The following is a 19720-nucleotide window of genomic DNA, read 5'->3' as shown; positions in this document are numbered from 1 at the left end:
TTTTAAGCATAAAATGAAGTTTTCTTTTCTCCTGGCTCAAGTCCAACCTTTTCCAGTGAGTTCAGCCATGCTGTCACATTTCCTAGGATTTCTAGAATTTAGCCGTAGTCCTATTAATTAGATTAGATTAGTAATTAAATCGCTACCTATACACACATATACACAACTTCTGACTTAGTAAGAAAAATAGCAATATTCTCCATTTTAAATGCTTTCATCACAAAGTAAAAAAGAGGTGATGTTAATGAAGAAAACATTGAAATCATTAAAAAAGAAATCTGAAAAAGTGTAAAAACATGCCATAATTTTGGCTAAACGTCTCAACAGATAAAAATTTTCAGTTCTCCCAAAATTAATATATAAATGTCATGCAATTTCAATTAGAATCCAACCGTTTTCTTTTTTAAGTATGGATAAACGATCTTAGAGTTTTAATGGAAAGGAAGTGCTTGAGAATAGCCTTTAAAAGTATGAAAGTGAAGGAGAACTTAAACTATGAGTCACCACAACATGGTATAAAACCAATGAAATTAAATCAATATGGGATCGGTATAGTAAGAAATAAAATAATCAGTAGGCTAGAACAGGGAATCCTGAAATAGGTTCCAGTGTGTATGAGAATTTAATATACAATGAAAGTGTTGGTTAAGTCAGTGGGAAAAAGTGGGGCTCGTTAATAGATGTTGCTGACATAGCTGGCCATCCATCAGGACAAAAAAAAAAATTGGACCGGAATCTTAAACCATCTACAGAATGAATTCCAGATGGATTAAAGATGTAAATGTAAACAATAAAATAATTTAAAAATCCTAAAAGACAATCCAGGAGACTGTATATACCACATAGGGGTAACAGAGTTGTTCTTAAACAAAACTGGAGATCCAGAAGCTATAAAAGAGTAGTCATGCTTGACTAAGCAAAAATTTAAAACTCTTGTTGGAAAAAAATGTAACATTTGCAAAGTCAACTGTAATGACAACGAACAGTAGTTTGTATGCACTGATAGTATTTTCAGCTTTGAAAATGTCCCTTGCTCAAGTTGCAAAAGTCTTGCAACTATAACTGAAGAACGTAAAATGATGTCTGAGCAAATAAGAAGACCTACTATGTTCTTAGCTTGGGAGGGTCTGCAAAGGGCCATGACTCCTCCAAGCTCTTCTCAGTCCAGGGAACACTCGTTGAAGAGCTGGGGATGTTGGCACACACCTGGCAGCTCTCCTGGCATCAGTTTAGGTTCCTGACTTATGATTTCAGCCTTTTCTGGGGGCAGAGAGTTCCCATTGGTTGTATAGAAGCAGTGGCAGGCGCCTGCAACGCATTGCGGTTAGGCTGAGTAGTTAGGAAAATGGGTGGTGCAGCCGGGCTGCCTGAGAACAGCTCCTGGTTCTGCCACTGGCCCAGGAGTGACTTTGAACAAATGGCTTAATTTCTCCCTTCCTTAATAGCCTTTAGATCACTTTGATCCACAGTCAGCAGGAACTGAAGCCTATGGACATGCGGTGTTGGGTTGTTGTTTACTTTTCATTTTCACCGATAATTAAGTGTCCTTATCCAGTTTTCCGTTTCTTCCCCAGCCTTTGTTTCTGTGGCTGTGCTGAAAAGCTTTGTGCAGGGGCTGGTTTTTTTTTCCTGTTTTTCTGGCACTTTGTGAATCTGATCCATGAGTGATGTCATGAAGCCCAGCATCCCTCGTGGTGAAAGCTTTGAACTACTGAGTTTGGAGTCAGGCTTTGGACCATTAAACCCCAGCCCTGCTCAGGTGCAGTTATGAGGAACCAGGTTAAGCTGTGTTTGAACAGTTCCAGTGTTTTCTCCAAGAGTGGGCCTCTGAAAATCCTTCTGGGTCTGTTAAAATTCCTCATAAAACTTTCAGGAGTTTCATCTTATATACCGAACCTGTTTTTAAATAAAAATTAGTAAAAAGCAAAAGTTGGTAGTCATCAGGACCATTAAATATGGTATTCATAGTGTGGATCAAGTCAGTCTGAGGTGTAAATCACTTTTCATTTGTTTCCAAAGTGATTGATTTATGCAGAAGGGGTAACATGCAGCCTTAAAACCACAGCGATGTCACCCAACCCTTATTTCTTCTTGTCTCAAATGATCTTAAAACTGGAAGGAAGATACTTTGTTCCATGGTGGGGTCACCAGTTGTGATGAAAGGAAAGCATTGCCCTGATCCCTTAGGAAATGCGAGTGTGCTGAGCAGGTAGACACTGAGATGTGTGAACGAACCGTGGGTTGAAAGTAAGGTAGAGTGTTCAATGTGAACATGTAGTCAGAAGGTGGGCTAGGGGACCTGTTTAAAATCTATACGACTATGTGGATGGATTGCATTGAGGAGGGGTTCTTTCATTGAAAAACTGTACATTTATTCCATTGGTGATGTTGTCCCTGATTTCAAGACAAAATAATTGTTTAAAAATTAGAGTTTTTCTTGTTTCAGAGAGGCCTTGCCAACTCATTGGAATAAAGGAGATTTTGCTTGAATCTATAAGGCCACGTGACTATCAAAAAGTTACCATTAGCCAGTGCAACCACAACAGAAAATGTTGCCTGTGAACCATCTTGCAATATTTTCCAAATGTATTCCCACCAGGGTCTTGGCTAGCTCCCTCCCACAGGTACCTGGTTTGTGTCCCTGGGGGCAGACCATCACCCGATACACACTCGATTAAGAGAGTTAATGTGAGCCATTCCAAGACTGCTTTTTTGTAAAGTTTCTGCAAGGCGGGGTCTTAGGATGTACGAATAAAGGTGCATTCTGAATGTGGTAAGAAAACAGACTGTGTTAAGAATCATGATACAATAAAAATATTATGAGAGGACACAACAGCCTACTTTTGCTTTTGAGGCTTCTTTTCCTGGCTATAGGAATCAAAGCAGATGTGAAATGAGATGAGTTATTTTTGGTTTATTTTTGTAAAGAACTTGTATCTGTATTCCAGTTACTTATCATAACATACACTCACATATTTCTCTATTCATGAAGAAAAACATAGTTCTGCAGGATAAGTTGATAATCCTCTTTTTGGTTGCCTTAAGACTACTTAAAAAAATCCACAGTGAAGATTGGAGGTGGTTCTGTCGTTGAATACAACTGTATTGTTAAAGCAGAGAAATAAAAAAAAATGACATTAAATAGACCCAGGATGTTTCAGAGAATGTAATCCCTGACAATGAATTTTTGAACGAATGGGAAATAATGAGAAAAACTATGGTATGAGGCATGTCCTGCATTTGGAATAATTCTCTTAGGGAAATTCAGATTCAGATTCTGAGATTTACACCCATTTTCTAAATGTGGTAGATGTTAAGACATTTGTGATCTCAGTTTCTAACTGATCGTAGATTAAATAGGAATACAGAAATGGAAACTGACATTTAAAAATCCCAAGATCTTAGTATATAATTCTTGTTAATAGGATTTGAGTTCATGCCTAATTGCATGATGATCCATGTTCAAGTAGAGGTGTTTTTTAATTAAAAAAAAAAGCCTTTATGCCTAATTAAGCTTTATATGGGAGGAAATACCAGGAATTTAAACTTAGCTATCATATGTTTTTAAAGTCGCTTTTATCTGATCTAATTAAAAATCAAATGTGTTAACTTTGAAAGCTTGAAGACAAATGTGGTATTTAATTTATCCTGTTTTTTTTCTTTCATGGCAGATTAAATATAAAGAAAAATTTGATAATGAAATGAAGGATAAGAGACATCATTACAATCCTCTTGAAAGTGTTTCTTTTAGGCAAAGTCAGCTGGCCACTGCCCTGGCGAGTGATGTAAGTTACTTTCTGCTTCATGACTTGTGCTTCACAGAAAATTATTTTCAGTGTCTTTTGATCCTTGTTTTCTCAGACTTGGTGGTGTGGTATTTGTGATAGTTAATCAAGATCATGTAATTTCCAAATAATTTTAGTTGAAAACACTGAAGCATATTTTCCTGAGGCTTTTCTGAGAAAAATGTATTACTGTAATTTACTATTAATGGTTACTGATTACTAATTAACTAATAAGTAGGACTAGTATATTGCCAATAAAACTTTCATAGCTGATCAAGAGTAGAAATAATAGCACAGGAGACTGTGCTCAAAATCTTGTAATAATCTTTAATGGAAAAAACTATGAAAACAAATGTATGTATGTATATGCTTGACTGGGACATTGTGCTGGACACCAGAAATTGACACATTGTAACTGACTGTACTTCAATTAAAAAAAAAAAGAGTAGAAATAGATTATAGAGTTTTTCAGAAAAGTATTGGGTAGTATCATAAATTAGTGATTTTGACAGTCCTTAACTCATGTAATTATGCTGGTGAAATTGCTCATATTGTAAAGTGCTGCCTGGTACGTGGTAGTTTATCATAAAGAAGTTTTCAGAAATTATACATGAGAAGTTGACTTACAATTTCTTTCTTATCCCTTATGTAAATTCTGTGACATGCTTCTTTGCAAGACTTGTTTTCATTTTATATCTTTAAAGACAAAGTTTCAATTGACAAGAAAAGATGCCTTAATTTTTTAAATTAGAATTAGAAAGAGTATAAAAGCAGAAGCATGGAAAAAATTGATCATTTTGCTGTAGTTGAATGGTGTACAGAGTACCTTTTAAAATATTAACTATTGTTAAACTTTTGTTTTGTTAGAGCATTGAAACCTTTCAACTCCTGTCATATCCTTGGAACTTAGTATATTTTACTTTCTCTAATGTTTAGAAGGTATTGTTATTTGTGTTCATTGACCAACTTTTGTTTGTTACCAGCAATTGAAATGTGTGTTTCTGTCTTTTAGGGCCCTTGAGAATGTCTTAATGATTTATTTTTCTTATTTGATTATTTTTTCTATGTACAAATATAAAACAAATAGAGTTGAAATATATCTAAAAGAAAACTTAATGTTTGCAATCAGATCGCCTGGATTTGACCCTTGCTCTGCCACTTAATACTTAATATTATACTTTCATCTTTCTGTGATTCAGTTTCCTCAGCTATAAACTAGGGATACTTAAAGTATTTACCTACTAGGGTTGTGGAGATTAAAACTTAATACATATAGTGTTTAAACAGAAAAGTGTTTGACACACAGTAAGTGCTTGATGTTTTCTATTATTAACTTTTATTATTATTACTATTACTAATATTATTATATTTCCAAAGCAATGTGTAAAAAAAAAGACAAAAAATGTATATAGTAATCAGATGAAAGCCACCAAAAGCCCTAAAATCAACATAAAACATAATTGAAAGATGGTAGTAATTCCTAAAGAGTAAAGTTTCTATTTTCTTTATTTTTTGAAAGTGGAATTTATGTTAAAGTTACTTGATTCTGTTAACATCACCCTTTCTGAGCACATCAACAGTAAAAGGAGGTATCAAAATATTTTCAAGTCTCTGGAAAGAACACTAAAAAAAAAAAAAAAAAAAAAAACTCATTTGTAGTAAATGAGCACCACCTAGTGGCTACTTGTAAATTCATCCGTCAATTTACCGCTAGATAATACTTTGTTGTGTTAAAAACAAATTTCTTCTGTAGAGCACAGGGAACTATATTCGATATCTTGTAGTAACCTTTAATGAAAAAGAATATGAAAATTAATATATGTATATATATGCATGACTGACATTGTGCTGTACACCAGAAATTGACACATTGTAACTGACTATACTTCAATTAAAAAAAAAAAAAGCAAAAAAAAAAAATGGCCATAATGCAAAAGCATACTATTTTCTTCTCCTAGATGGTATTTTGTTCCATGTTATTTTCTTAGGTGAAGTACAAGAAAGACATTCAAAATATGCATGATCCAGTTTCAGATTTCCCAGACTTGTTTTTAGACCATGCTTTGAAAGCCAGCAAAATGCTCAGCGGAGTAAGTGGTTGTTTGTCGGCAACTGTAGATGTCGTGTGACTCCGTGCAGTGATCATGAGCGCACCTGCTTCCTTAGGCGAGTTTGGGCATCACTCCTCCCTCAGTGACTAACTCAGTGAAAAGTAGCAGTCTGCTTGCTTATTTAAATCCCACCCAGGCTGTCGCTTTACAAACGGGGTTCTTGCTAGCTCTTTAATATCTCCTGAACAGAGACTTTCTTGTTGAGCAGCTACACTTCCAAAGTGTTTGTGCGAGCATCCTTTCTGTCTGTCTTCTTACCCTTTCTTTGTCTGTAGTAGATTGAAGCCACTTGAAGGTCAGGCTCTTGGGATCTCTTATTTTATGCTGGCCAGAGCAGAGTGTCTGGTATTCAGTAGGTCTTGTTAGCGTAAAAGTTGTCTTAGTCTAAATGGTATTTTCTCTAAGAACAGGTTTCAAAGATGTTTGCATTGATACTGTGCTTTTAGAGTTGTGAAGGTTTCCATGGTTTTTTTTTTTTTTTTCAGTTCAACCAGGAGGAGAGGGTGATTTACTCTAACAGAAATCACCTCTTAGTTAGAGGTGTTTCCAGCACGCAGGGCATCTGGGCCCTGACCTCACTGGCTCTCATTACTGATGACCCCAGCTCACCTGTGCCTCTGTTTCCTACATCTCAGAATGCCCCACGGTGATGATGAAGTCTGATTTGACCTCAAGTTATTTCTCTGCCTATTTCAGTAATTACTCACTCACTCACTCACTCAAAACTTATCCAAATTTTTATGTTTAGTATATATCTGCTTTGGGTCAGGCACAGATTTGATGGCAAAGTATGTTGGGTAGAGAATGTGAAAAAGTGAAAAGAGTTGTCTTCAGGACATGTGCCCACAGTCACGGATGAGAAAAATCTGTAGTCAAAACCTGGTTCCCAAACTATTCAATAATGAGACAACAGCTTCAGTTCATTTAAACAAATGTCTACACTTGACTTTGATATATTGAAACTTCTGTTCATTATTGTGTAATCCTCCTTTCTTCTTGAAATGTAATCTGTGTGTAAATAATTCATACAGAGATTTTTTTTAATTAATTAAGTAATTTTTATCACTGGTCTTTGGAGGAAAAGCAGTCGGTTATCTTTCCCATCTGTTGAGCAGGATGAATTAGGAGACTGTCAGGAGGAGAATTAGACTCAGTCCCAGGACACGTAATTTGTGGAGTCCTCCGTTTCAACACTCATCCCTACTCCCTGTTCCTTGAGTGGCTCTGTTTCAGTTTCGCATATTGCATCATTTCTCTTAAGTATGCTTCTAAAAATTGACGTTTCTGTTCTCTGAGCTCTGCTTTCTTCATGTCCAGTCTTTGCTCATCCAGTTTGATCGCTGCAGTAGCATCTGACCTTGGTTCTTCCTCATCCCTATTTGGGTTAAATTTCCTTAGGACACAAGTGTGTAAGCCAATAAAAATGTCACAGTGGTAATTAAAAATTTTTAGTAGCTAGAAGAATGCATGCCATTCATAGGCAATCTTTCTTTTCAAGAATATTGACCTTTATTTTATAATAATGGTGAAAAAACCATAATTTAATATTAGTTGTTCCCAGTATCTCTTCAACAGAGAACACCCAGCAAAGTCATTTATTACACTTGTCTTATACACCATTTGTAAAATTTAAACGTTCATCCACGTGGTGCTTTTGCCTAGATTATAGATTTTTTTCCCCCATAGAAAAATTGTGACTCAACAGTTACTTCATGGGAGAGGAAGTTTAAAACTCAAATGAGGTGTTACTCTGAAGTATCTACTTATTAAAGTTGCACGATATTACAGTGGCTCAAATTTATTGTACGTCAGAATTGCCTTCTTTTAAATTTTAATGTAAAGAGAATTGGAATTTTGTTGATTTATAAAGGCAACTTAATTTTATTAGAAGATTAAGAGAATACTTAAACATTCTGCCAGAATTAGTTGTCAGTTTGTTATTAATGGCTGTTTTTTAAAGACCTCTAAATGTCTTTGATATAAATCATAATTTAAAAATTTTTTAATGTGTAGAGTAAAATTAGTGCCCAGTGAGTGTGTATAGCCACATCGGTTAAGTTTTTGAGGAAATACTTCCCCTGGAAAATAGTCTGTTAGCTTTCTGTTTCTTTTATAATAAATTAAAAATATATATTGTGTGTTACTCTGTGTAATTCCCACTAGGGGGCAACAGAGGCTGTTATATCAGAAGCAAGCATTGATCAGTCTTTTGCAGATCTTAGTTCAATTAGGGTGTTTTTGTTTTTGTTTTGTTTTACAAATAGCTGTCTCTGAAATTCTCTGTGATTACAATAGGTCATTGTACTGGGGACAATATTTTTTGACCTTTTCTTAGTATATGCCCATTTTATTCCAGGCATAATCCTAGGCTTTATTAGTTCTGGATCTAAACTCAGTAATGGAACATACTCTAGCTTGTTACATTCAATTCACAATTATTTTATAGATATATATTATAAAATAACTTCTAGGCAAATTATAAAGTCTCTGAGTATATTGCTATCCTTTGAGATTAGCTTTTTTTTTTTTTTTAACTAGCAGAGAAACCAAAATTAGTAACGTGTTCTCTTTGGTCAAGATGTACTATGTGAACATTTTCATGAGCTTCTCCCTTAGTGTGTTCTGGTTAGCGTTTTGGAGGACACATATCTTAGCTTCCTAATTGACTGAAAGTGCCTCTGGGGACCATTGCTGTGTCCCCTTGGAAAGAAGTTTTCCTGTGCAGGCCATGTGGACCTTCCATCCTTCCCATCCCTGGCTCTGAGCCTTCTTCCTGTTTCACTCTCAGATCCCTAGAGCATCTCCTAAGAGCCAGGTGTCCCAGCTCTTTCCTGCTCCCTTTCACGTGCTGCTTACCTCTCTCTCCACTTTACACAAAACTGCCACCTTCACTGAGATGTTCATTGTCTAAGGAGCAACCAGCTTTAGCTTAAGTCTCTGTAGACATGAGTTTTTGAGAGTTACAGAGTTACCATTTATCTCTAAAACAGGGCAGAATAACTAAGTGTTCAATCTCCAGTGATAACAGTAATGCAGCAGCTTTTGTCTTATTGCTGCTCATTGTATTTAGAGTCCTACATTTGCCAAATTTGGCATCCTTATCCATTCTGGTCTCTTCCAAATTCACCTTTTTGTCTGTATGTCTGAATAGTAGTCTTAATCCTCTTTCTTCACCTTAAAAATTCAACCGACCATACGCAGATTCCTTGGTTTCTCTTCTAGGAACTCCTGCCGTCTCCTTTTAGGAAAATTAGTTGAATTATTTCTCATCCTCTCTTTTTCCTTATGACTTCCAATCTTTCTCATGGCTGAGCTGTTGTATATGATGTTTTTTTCTTTCCTGCCTCCAGCTTTTCTTTCCTCTGTTTCTTCTTCTTTTCTTCCCTCCCCTTCTTAGAGATGCAGTTAAATACACTTCTGTTCTAGGATAAGGGCAGGACAAATGACCGTTATTTTGCCCACTTCGCTTTTCCTCACGAGTCACAGGCTTATCCGTTGTCACTCCCTGGTGGTGTCATGAGTATCTTTTACGTTATGTGTTTACAACCAATTGCCCTCTGCTGCTCTTGAGTGTTTTACATGCTGTTCACATTGAGCACATGGGGCTGGTCTCTTGCGTTGCCGGTTTAGCTCAGGGTCAGATATCCACATGACCAGCCGACTGCAGGTGGGAACCTGATTGCAGCTGTGCAGCTCTCGTTGGCTTGTGTCTTCCAGTTTGCGTTCCTAACCATTAGTTGCTCTAATCAGCCTCTTTTCTTCTGACTTTATTTTCATGTTCTCTATTTTAGCGAGAGTATAGAAAGCTTTTTGAAGAAAACAAAGGAATGTATCATTTCGACGCGGACGCTGCAGAACACCTGCATCATAAAGGCAACGCCACGCTCCAGAGTCAGGTACATGCCCTCCCTGCCCGGACCCTGGACCACTCACTGCCAGGCACCTCGACTGAGAACGTGCAGCTGCTGGAAAGAATGTGCATCGTGAGAAAAGTCGCAAACAACGATTCTCTCTGTATTTATTGGGTTGGGAAAGCTTGAACCACGTTTCCATCTGCAGGCATTTTGTAATATAACAGTTACTATACACAATTTAAAACTTACAATATATGAGTTAGTTAAATGATGATCAAATCTCATGTTAACTTCAATCTTTATAGTGTACTGATTTGTCATTTTGAGCTGCAAAAGTAATTTTCTAGGCACAAAGTTTATAATAATTTCCCAATTCAGTTTTAAGTGTATTAAAAAGGGAAAACTATCTTACCAATGTATTCTGTTAATGTTTCTCTCAACTATGAAATTCTGTATACTCTCTAAAAGAAACTTTTAAAAATATCTTCTTTCTTGATCACTTTAAAGTTGATAGCTATTTTTTATTTTGAATTTCAGTAGTTGCAAAAGATGTTATTTCCAGCATCTATTAAGATAGAATTTTTTACATCACTCTTTTAAATGTATCCTATGGAACATAAATACTGTCATCATTTGATATCCACCTTCATTTATTTAAAAAATACACGAACCAGCTCTCCTTCAAGGCTTGGAAATGTACATTTTTTTTCTTTCTGTGTTCTTATTTTTATTTTATTTTCCCCACAAAATTTTATCCTAACATAGTGTGTTATTATACCTCAAATACTTCATTGATCATTCTATCACACTTCTATAAAACAAAAATATTCCTAAAAAATAGGATTTTAAAAAATTTGGTTTATTTCCTGCCACCACAAAGTTCTAAGTTTTGAAAATGTTCTTTTGGATTTAGTTATCATTGCAATTATTACTATTAATTATTATTATTATTATAAAACTTAAGAACCCATTGCATAAGTAATGATTACACAGGATTTTAATGAAAATACATTTCTGAGTGAAATGACTCACGATTGTAACTTTTCTGTGAATTTAATTTAAAAAGGTAAATTGCATAAAAACCAACCACTCTGACAGCTTACAGAGTATATTTCTAGTTTTTGTTAGTAGGCGATAGAAAAGACCAACTATTTTGTAAATAAGATGGGGATTGGTTGTCATTGAAATAAATAATTAGTGATAGGATATTATTAAATAATGCTTAGCAACCCTGAAAGAAGCCACATAAAAAGCTCTGTGTGTTTCACTCAGTGTCTATGGAGAAAGTCAGCGGTCCCAAAGAACACCGTCCCCTCCTTTGACGTAGCGATGGATGTTCACAGCTTTGTTCTGCTTCTTGTTCCTGATTTACTGATAGGCTTTCAGAGCCATCGTGGGTACCTCTCTCTTTTTTCCCTCTCTCCTTCTTTCTCTGTTTTGGTCTGTCTCTGTCTGCATATATGTAGTTTTATATGTGTGTATAACATGTGTATACATATTAACCCCACAGATACGATGAACATCTATATATCTCAGGTGTTTAAATACTTTTAGACAAGTCCTAGAACTACATTACTTAGTGTTCTAAGTCATTTTTATCCCTTAACATGTTCTATGTATTACCTGTTTACTTTGTATATCATTATCCACAGGGAACCCAGCGATCAAACCTGTATGTTTATTTTACTTTGCTCTATTGGTGTAAGGGCTGGTGAGCTTTAGGTGCCTTTTCTGCTTTTTCTCAATGAAGGTTAAGTACAAAGAAGAGTATGAGAAAAACAAAGGGAAATCGATGCTTGAATTTGTTGAGACACCATCATATCAAGCTTCAAAGGAGGCCCAGAAGATGCAGAGTGAGGTGGGTCCTTTTGTTTTGTTATCAGCTGTTTAATGCAGATTTGATGTTTCACCAATGAAAGAACCGACAGAGTGGTTCCGAATGTTTAGCGGGTCTGAAAGACAGTACACTGCACTGGCCAGATCCAGGGAACCTGCATTCTAGACCCAGGAATCTGGGGCAGGTCTTTGGTTTTTCCTGGCCCTCAGTTTTTCCCATTTGGCAAATATGGGTATCAGGCCAGGTGAGCGCTCACATTCTGTGATGATAAAATTGAGACTTTCAGACTGTGTCCATTTAAAACTACGGTGAGCAGATAAAAACTAAAAGAAAATGGAAGAGCTGCGTGCTTTACTTTCCTTTTATCCATTTATTTTTATTTTGCAATGAGAATAGAACTAACCTTTATTAAATACTCTGTGCTGGGTGATGTGCTGTGTGTTTTATTTATTTCAGCTCATTTAATTCTCTCAAGGTAATGATGCTAGGCAGGTATTATCCCTAGATTGATCATGCAGCCACTGACATTAACTGTCTTACTAAAATGATGTATCTAGTAAATGCTAATGTTTTGGGACCAGGTAAAAATCATGAATGTTTCCCTTTTCCCTGTTAGTTTATTTAAGTGATTCTCCCTGACCCCTGGCCAATAAACAGTGACATGGAAGTTTCAGAACATCAGGAGAAGATACAAGTTAAGAGTTTTTTTTTTATATACTTATCCACTTAATTCTCTGCTTAAAATAATGCTGAGTCACATCCAGATATTCCCCACACTGGTTCCTCTCTGTCCCAGTGAGATTTCTTCTTTTTTTTTTTTTTGGCAGTTGGGGAACCAGATACCAGATACAGAAAGTTTTGTCTACAGCCAACTTCCAAATTCTGGGGGTTACAACCATGTTATTACTTCAAAGGGACAGAAGTAGCGGGCAGGACTCTCAGCGGGTCACCACCCCAGAGCTCCACGCCAGGCATGCTTAATGGGCAAGATCTTTTCTATTTTTCAAAAGCCAAATCAACAGGGAGAAAGGATAATTTCTGGACAGTAAAACTCTCATAGGAATTTTGTAAACATAACATGTGCTTTGTTGAACTGTTATGGTTCATCTTCTCAGGGAAAGGGCACTCAGATATTACTGTGGCTTGTTGAATGTCAGCGTTGTTTAATTTCTTCTTCAAGGAAGAAAGGAGAAAATCATTACTTGAATTTTTCATGTCTCATACCTTCTGAAGCCAGTCAAGGAAAATTTGATCAGGAATGGTCAGGTGAATATTTTGACTGAATTAGTCATTTCTTTTAACAGAATTGACAGGGCAGGTAAATTTGGTCAAAACTCAGAAGCCCTACAGAAACTTACTTTTAATGGGGTAACTTACTGGAATTATCTTTTGTCCTAGTCAGTTTGGGTTGCTATAACGAAGTGCCACAGATAGGGTGATTCAACAGACAGAAACTTATTTCTCATAGTTCTGGGGGCTGGAGGGCCAAGGTCAGGGTGCCAGCACACTCAGTTCAGTGAGGACCCTCTTCTGGGGTGCAGACTGCTGCCGTCTTCTAGGATGGAGAGCAGGGAGAGGAGGCAAGCTCTCTAGTGTCTTTGAAGGACACTAATCCCACTCATGAGGGTCTGGTTTATGATGACTTCATCCAATCCTCATCCCCTCCTGAAGGCCCCCCCACCCTAATATCATCACATTGGGGGGTGGTATAGGTTCAACATATCCATTTCGGACATACTCAGTCCATAGCACCTCTTCTGCGTTCTGAGAACAGTATATAAAGTATCATATGTATCCTTTACATCGCTTTCTTCTCTTTCATTGCTAGTGTCACATTTCCAGTGACGTACCCTCTGTTTCGTTGTCCCTGATCCACAACCCGGAGAAAGATTTCTACTTCCGTGAGCTGTGATGGGGGTCTCTGGAAGTTTAAGACAATATGAAGTCGTTAAGTAAATTTGCACTAAGAGACACAGTTTTCAAAAACCACGTTACTTTTCTGAAAACAACATCAAGAGGGTGACACCAGCATTTCAGCTTCACCCTCCTCTGCCCCGTGCCCTGCTCTGCCCTCCGCCTCCCTTCACCCCTTCCTCTCATCTCTGATTTCAGTCACAGGGTCATCCATGCTGAGGACCCCTGCACCATTCGGGCCTCGTGGTTCCTTGATTTTTTTTCTATACTGGTTCATTTCCTCTCCTCTCACCAATGAATCTTGGAACTTATAATGCGCGATTAATATTAATTCTCGCGCCGCGTTTCTGTGTTGGGAATGACGGTAGCTTGTGCTCTGGAATTTTAGATTCTCATGTCTCATCCTAGTCTGTCTTCTCTTCACGCAACTTGCTCGCCCACTGTCACCAAGCGTGCTCTTTGCACAGAGGTAACAGTCATGTTCCTGGACTGTTTTTTCCATTTCATCTTCTTCCCATTGACTTGAGTGTCAGAGCCAGCCTGTGAGATGGGGTCTGGCGGTCCCTTTCTTAGGGGGCCGAGGTCAGGAGCTTTCCCCGTTTGTGCCCTTGTCGCCCCGAGGGGGCGAGTTCTGACTGGCGGCCACGCCTCCTGCTTTGTGGAGCCGACCAGCACCTGCCAACGGCTCTTCCCCACGCAGCCCAGGCTGTTATTGCTCCGACCTGTGCGCCACATTCTCCTTGTCTTCTTTGTGGAGGAAAACGTTCCCTTCTCTTTGAGCCTCTCCACTTCCTCTTCCGAATGCCCATCTCCCCTCCCCTTCCTTCTCCCTGTGGCCGTAGGACTCAGACTGTCTGCGGGGACGCCCTGGGGACGTGTGTTGGGCAAGCGCCCCCCACGCGGGGGCCTCAGCAGCCCCGTCCCAGGGCCTCGCAGCGGAGCCTGGGAATCGTGTCTGAACAACATCCCAGGAGCCGCCCACGAAGGCGGTTCAGGAGCCACTCCGAGAAACGGACTCATTGAAGGATGCGAACGCTCCCTAACTAAAATCACAAAAACCAGATGGATACGAAATACCCTTCCTCAAACGTACACGCAGTTGCTTCTCAAAGAATCAGTGGGCAACGTAGACCAAATAGTCCTTCTTTACGTGAAACGCTCAGTCGCTCCTTTTCCATTGGGGATGGACCCTCAAGAAAAAAAGATCCTCTAAGTACAGATTTTACCGTACAGCTGACAGGGACTTTAAAGGCAACCTCAACACCAAGGAATTGCTGTAACTTCTATGTAAGCATGTTTCCTTGTGCAGATTTTGAAATCTAGTAACCAGCCCTTTGCTTTTATTATACAGCTACACAGTACAAAGGGAAAATTAAATGTTGACAACTGGGGGAAAAAAAAAGTCAGACAGACGAACAAATTCATTGCTTTTGGTTGGCTGCCTTGACATTAGGTGTAAATCAGCTTTAATGGTTAACCATAGTTACACATTTATTATATGCTGTGGAATTAATGTACACTGGGACTGTGCAGGTCTTTTGTTATTACTGACTTCCAGTTTTTGCTATTCTGATTTCCAGCGTTGTCACAAGGGGAGAATTATTTTTGCCAGGGCCGAGACGTGTTTTTCCTTTAATTATAGCCATTGCGATTGGATTTTTAGGCTCAACAATTAATGTTTCTGCTCAGCGGGTGTTGAGGAGAAAGAAATCTTCCAATGGAAAATACCTTTGGACTACATTTATACTGTGAAGACTAATACTATATAATGTGGCTTATAAATCTTATGCTAGAAAAATAAAGTATCTAAAAAATCTTAGACAAAGTTTGAAGTGAAAGATGTCTTTAAATGCAAGACCAATGAAGTAGATACAAAAAGATGGTTTTATTCCTAAGGGGTAAGCTGGACCTTCGGCTTCTTTCAGCGCTTCCTCTGGATACAGCGAAGGATGATCTCAGGAAAAGTCACTGAAATTTTTGTGACAGCTGAAACTGCTTCTCTCACTTTTTTCTAATTCCAGATACAGGGCGAAGCAGTGTGCTTTCTAGAAGAAATCTCTAAATCTGGCTTTGAAAAGTTCTTTGTCTTCTGTTCCACAGATAGAGCTCTCCTAACAAAAAGTATACTAAGGTTTTTTTTTTTTTTTTTTTTTTTTTTCTACTCATATATTGGCCAGTTCTCATCATCCTCAGCCTTTCTTATTGACTTACTTATATCAAATAATTTTTTTTCAGAGAAAGGCTTTTTGAAGTTAAAAACCCGAAAAAAATAAATACACATTTTTCTTTATATATATATATATATATGTATTTTTATTGAAGTATAGTCAGTTTACGATGTATCAATTTCTGGTGTATAGCATAATATGTCAGTCATACATATACACATATATTCCTTTTCATATTATTTTTCATTATAGATTACTACAAGGTATTGAATATAGTGCCCTGTGCTATACAGTATAAATTTGTTGTTTATCTATTTTATGTATATTAGTATCTGCAAATCTCGAACTCCCAATTTATCCCTTTCCACCTCCTTCCCCTCTGGTAACCATAAGTTTGTTTACTATGTCTGTGAGTCTGTTTCTGTTTTGTAAATAAGCTCACAGAAGCACTATTTACAATAGCCAAGACATGGAAACAGCCTAAATGTCCATCGACAGATGACTGGATAAAGACGATGTGGTATATTTATATAATGGAATACTATTCAGCTGTAAAAAAAGAATAAAATAATGCCATTTGCAGCAACATGGATGGACCTGGAGAATGTCATTCTAAATGAAGTAAGCCAGAAAGAGAAAGAAAAATACCATGTGATATCACTTATATGTGGAATCTTAAAAAAAAAAAAAAGACAAAAGAACTTATTTACAAAACAGAAACAGACTCACAGACATAAATAACACGTATTTATATTTCACTTTTAAAAGAGTCATTTTTGGCCTCAAAATGCCCTCTATTCAGCCTTCCGTAACTATCATCTTAGTTAGTCCCACATAAGGAAGAGGCCCACTTCTCATCATTGTTCATTGGTGTGTCTATAGTTTCTTTAATTCAGGGTGTTTTCAGTGCAACTTCTTAATTAGTTCTGTTAGTTTTAGTCTTTACAGAGCATCCGTTTCCTGTGGCTATTCCTAGATTATTTGTTAAACGGTAAATGGCTGTATGTAACTCAAATGTAGGTGAGGGGATGATGTATTTATCGTATTTATCCTCTTATCTTCCCTCAGTTTGGAGAATTTCTGTGTACAGTTATCCATCCTTCTAATAAGTACATAATGAACCTGGAAATAGCTTTTCATTTTGCATTAATGACAACCTCATGCAGAATTTATTTATTTTTTTAATCATCTTTGCATTGCAATTTGAATAAAATATTTAGCTAGCAGAATCTAGGCCCTTGTTTGTCTCATAAACATTTCACACAGATGGATGTTTTTGTTATTTAGGGAGACTGTTTTTATAGTCATAAAAACATGGGTTTCCAAGGATTTTCAAATGCGTAGGTCAAATGTAGAATTTAGAGAATCATAGCCAAAGAATGGCGGTGTGAAGAGAGCAGGTGGGATGTGGATTTAGACCCTCCACAGTCTTCCATTTCTTGGTGTGGACTCTCACCTAGAGAACAGTTTATCAGGTTTAAGATAAGATTGTCCTCACAATGTAACTTGATTCATATCAGTTCCACAGATGGTGGAGAAACATTCTCCATGCCAATATCATTAAAGGAATATCTCCTCCAGCCTGCATTACATTTGAGCAATGGTCTTTCTTGAATTCAGAGAAGACTGACAGTGAGAAGGGCTGATGAGGACATAAACATTAATTCCACTTTGGTTTCAGCGGACTTCCATGGCTCCAGGTTTTCTTCCAGGGGATGGAGCCACTGTTTTGAATGAACCAGTCAGGCGATCTAGTCAAATAGCTGGTTTTATTGGTCCTCCTCCCGAGATGGGCTGATGACCAGCAACACCGGACTACAGGATGTTCAGCAGCCCCACTCAGGATGCTTCCCCAGAGGGAGCTGGGACTTGGTGATCCTGCTTTTGTTTGGTAGAATTCTAAAATTGATGGCAAGGTTGGAGTTATTTTCCTGTTGATAAGAAGACTCTGCAGTGGTAGAATTATATCAGAAGAACATCAGTTTTGTTCTGGGTATATGCTTGTTCTAATATCTTCTCCACAGTCACTAATACTTTCTAAATTTACAAATTATGTGATCTTATTTAACAGAAAGTTTACAGAGAGGATTTTGAGAAAGAGATTAAAGGAAGGTCGTCACTGGATTTAGACAAGACTCCAGAGTTTTTACATGTAAAGTACATCACCCACCTTCTGAAGGAGGTATGACCCTACTATTTACTGTAAAATTCTACAAAAGGAATTGAAAGAAATAACCCAGGAAATATGTATGTGCTAAACAGTTCTCTACTAATTCTCTAATTCAGTGTTTGAGATACTAATTCATTACTCTTTGCTTTGACCTTTATGAACAGAGTTTTTCATTTTCATTAAAAACAGGAAAGTGTTAACATTTCCACTCAAAGGTGAGGGAAGAAATTACCCAGATTTCCTGGAGAAACGTGAAAAATATTCTGATTTGGTGTTTGAGTTGTAACTTAGAAGCTCTTTAAGAAGTTTTATAGCTTTATAGCAGTTAGTTTTTTAAAAAAATATTTTGAGCATGGATGAGGCTAGCTTGATTCTCTCAAATTGAGTTATTGTAAAAACGTATATCGGAACTAGCCTTTTCTGTAACTTCTCTGCAGCATTCGCATGATGTTTGATTTGAGAAATGAGGTGCTCATGTATGAATGTCTGAAGAAATGGTACATTTATGGGTTGTTTGTCTTCTAAGTAGAGAGAAAAATAACATAAGTAGCATATGGACTGTGGGAATTCATGTCCATTTTTCATTTTCTACTTAACAAATCTCCCTTTCCCCAAATTTGCTGGTGCATTTTGGCTCACAGTGTATTAAACTGTTGAACATTAAGGCCCTCAAGTCTAACCATTGAAAATATGCTTACAGTTTAAAAGTTTTGTTTTTGTTTTTGTTTTTGTTTTTTTTTTGCTACTTGCTCAGAAACCTGGAGCTCTCCCAATTCTCTCTTTAAATAGATTATCTTTACATTAGGAGAAGGCATTAGAGAACTGCATTTCATCCTGAATTTTGAACTGAAGAAACTATTCCTGAAAGAAACGTCTTAAACCAGTGAAATAAATTAGGAGTATAATTACTGAGGTAGACGTGAATCACCATGAACTTCATTAATAACCAAATGCCAACTGGCCTCTACCGTTTAACTGCTTTTAGAAATGTAATGTGACTCACTGTTATAATAGACGTTGGGCTGAAATAGGCATGTAATTTACAGAAGAGCGTTCTGGCTACCCCATCTTTTTTCACTTCTGGTTCCTATAAAATTTTTTGGAGTTGGATAGTGTTCACAGAGCAATTTCCTGTTATTACTGTCTTCCATTTGAAGAATATGCACTATTTATATGAATTTTTTAAAAGAGAATCTTTTTATTATTTACATACAAATGACAATATGAGATCTATTTTGACATTCACAAATGACTTTAATACACGAGCCATTGCCATTTTATTATTGTTTTTTTGAATGAAATCTTATTTTAGGTGTATTGACTCAGAATGTATGCTTCAGGGTAGGAAGAAGGCCCAGAGACTATGATTAAAAATCTTTTAAGTCATAGCGATGTCTAATTTTAAAAAGAGACTCAGTGACTCAATGAAGTGGTGACTTCCCTTTCCAAGCATAAGCACTTAGCTTTAAATTGTCTTTGCATTCTTTATGGTTTTTGCATGTCTGTTGCCATTTCAAGTATTCAGAGTATCAATTTATACTTCATTTCATATGATTCCCTCAATTGTCCTTGACTCCGGTAGAACAAGTATTTTTATTTTCATTTGGCCCCTGCAGAAATCGAGGCTCGGTTACTTCAAGTCCCCTTGAAGGTCACATAACCAAATAAGTACCAGAAATCTGACTTTCATCCAGGTCGCTGGGCTCCGGCGCTCTAAAAAATTACATGCAGGTCATTACTATGTCTTGTAGGCTGTTAGTTAAGCAGAGGACCAGCTAATTTAATTACACTGGATAAAGAGAAAATAACATCAAATGAACCCTAGAAAATAACGTCAAAAGAACTAGAACACGATTTCTTATCATTAAAGAAAGTCTTGTC

At 37.2% G+C, this 19720-nt stretch overlaps 1 protein-coding gene across 12 annotated transcripts in view; it reads left to right on the top strand.

Annotated features, from left to right (window-relative positions):
• NEBL (nebulette) overlaps positions 1 to 19720 on the top strand; it is a 310416-nt gene that overhangs the window by 241018 nt on the left and 49678 nt on the right. For 9 of the 12 annotated variants that reach the window (XM_031444720.2, XM_064479370.1, XM_064479369.1 and 6 more), the window contains 5 exons: positions 3672 to 3785; positions 5774 to 5875; positions 9688 to 9792; positions 11501 to 11608; positions 17741 to 17851. The exons of 2 other annotated variants lie outside the window; for them this stretch is intronic. In XM_031444720.2, the coding sequence (XP_031300580.1) occupies positions 3672 to 3785; positions 5774 to 5875; positions 9688 to 9792; positions 11501 to 11608; positions 17741 to 17851 (540 nt within the window). The remainder of the gene's footprint in view (positions 1 to 3671; positions 3786 to 5773; positions 5876 to 9687; positions 9793 to 11500; positions 11609 to 17740; positions 17852 to 19720) is intronic. One more of the 12 variants, XM_064479368.1, reaches the window with a different exon arrangement.

Source organism: Camelus dromedarius, chromosome 26, assembly GCF_036321535.1.
Source record: "Camelus dromedarius isolate mCamDro1 chromosome 26, mCamDro1.pat, whole genome shotgun sequence".
NCBI classification, from domain to species: Eukaryota; Metazoa; Chordata; class Mammalia; order Artiodactyla; family Camelidae; genus Camelus; species Camelus dromedarius.
The sequence above is the reverse complement of the archived record's forward strand: the minus strand, read 5'-3'. Positions and strand labels throughout refer to the sequence as shown.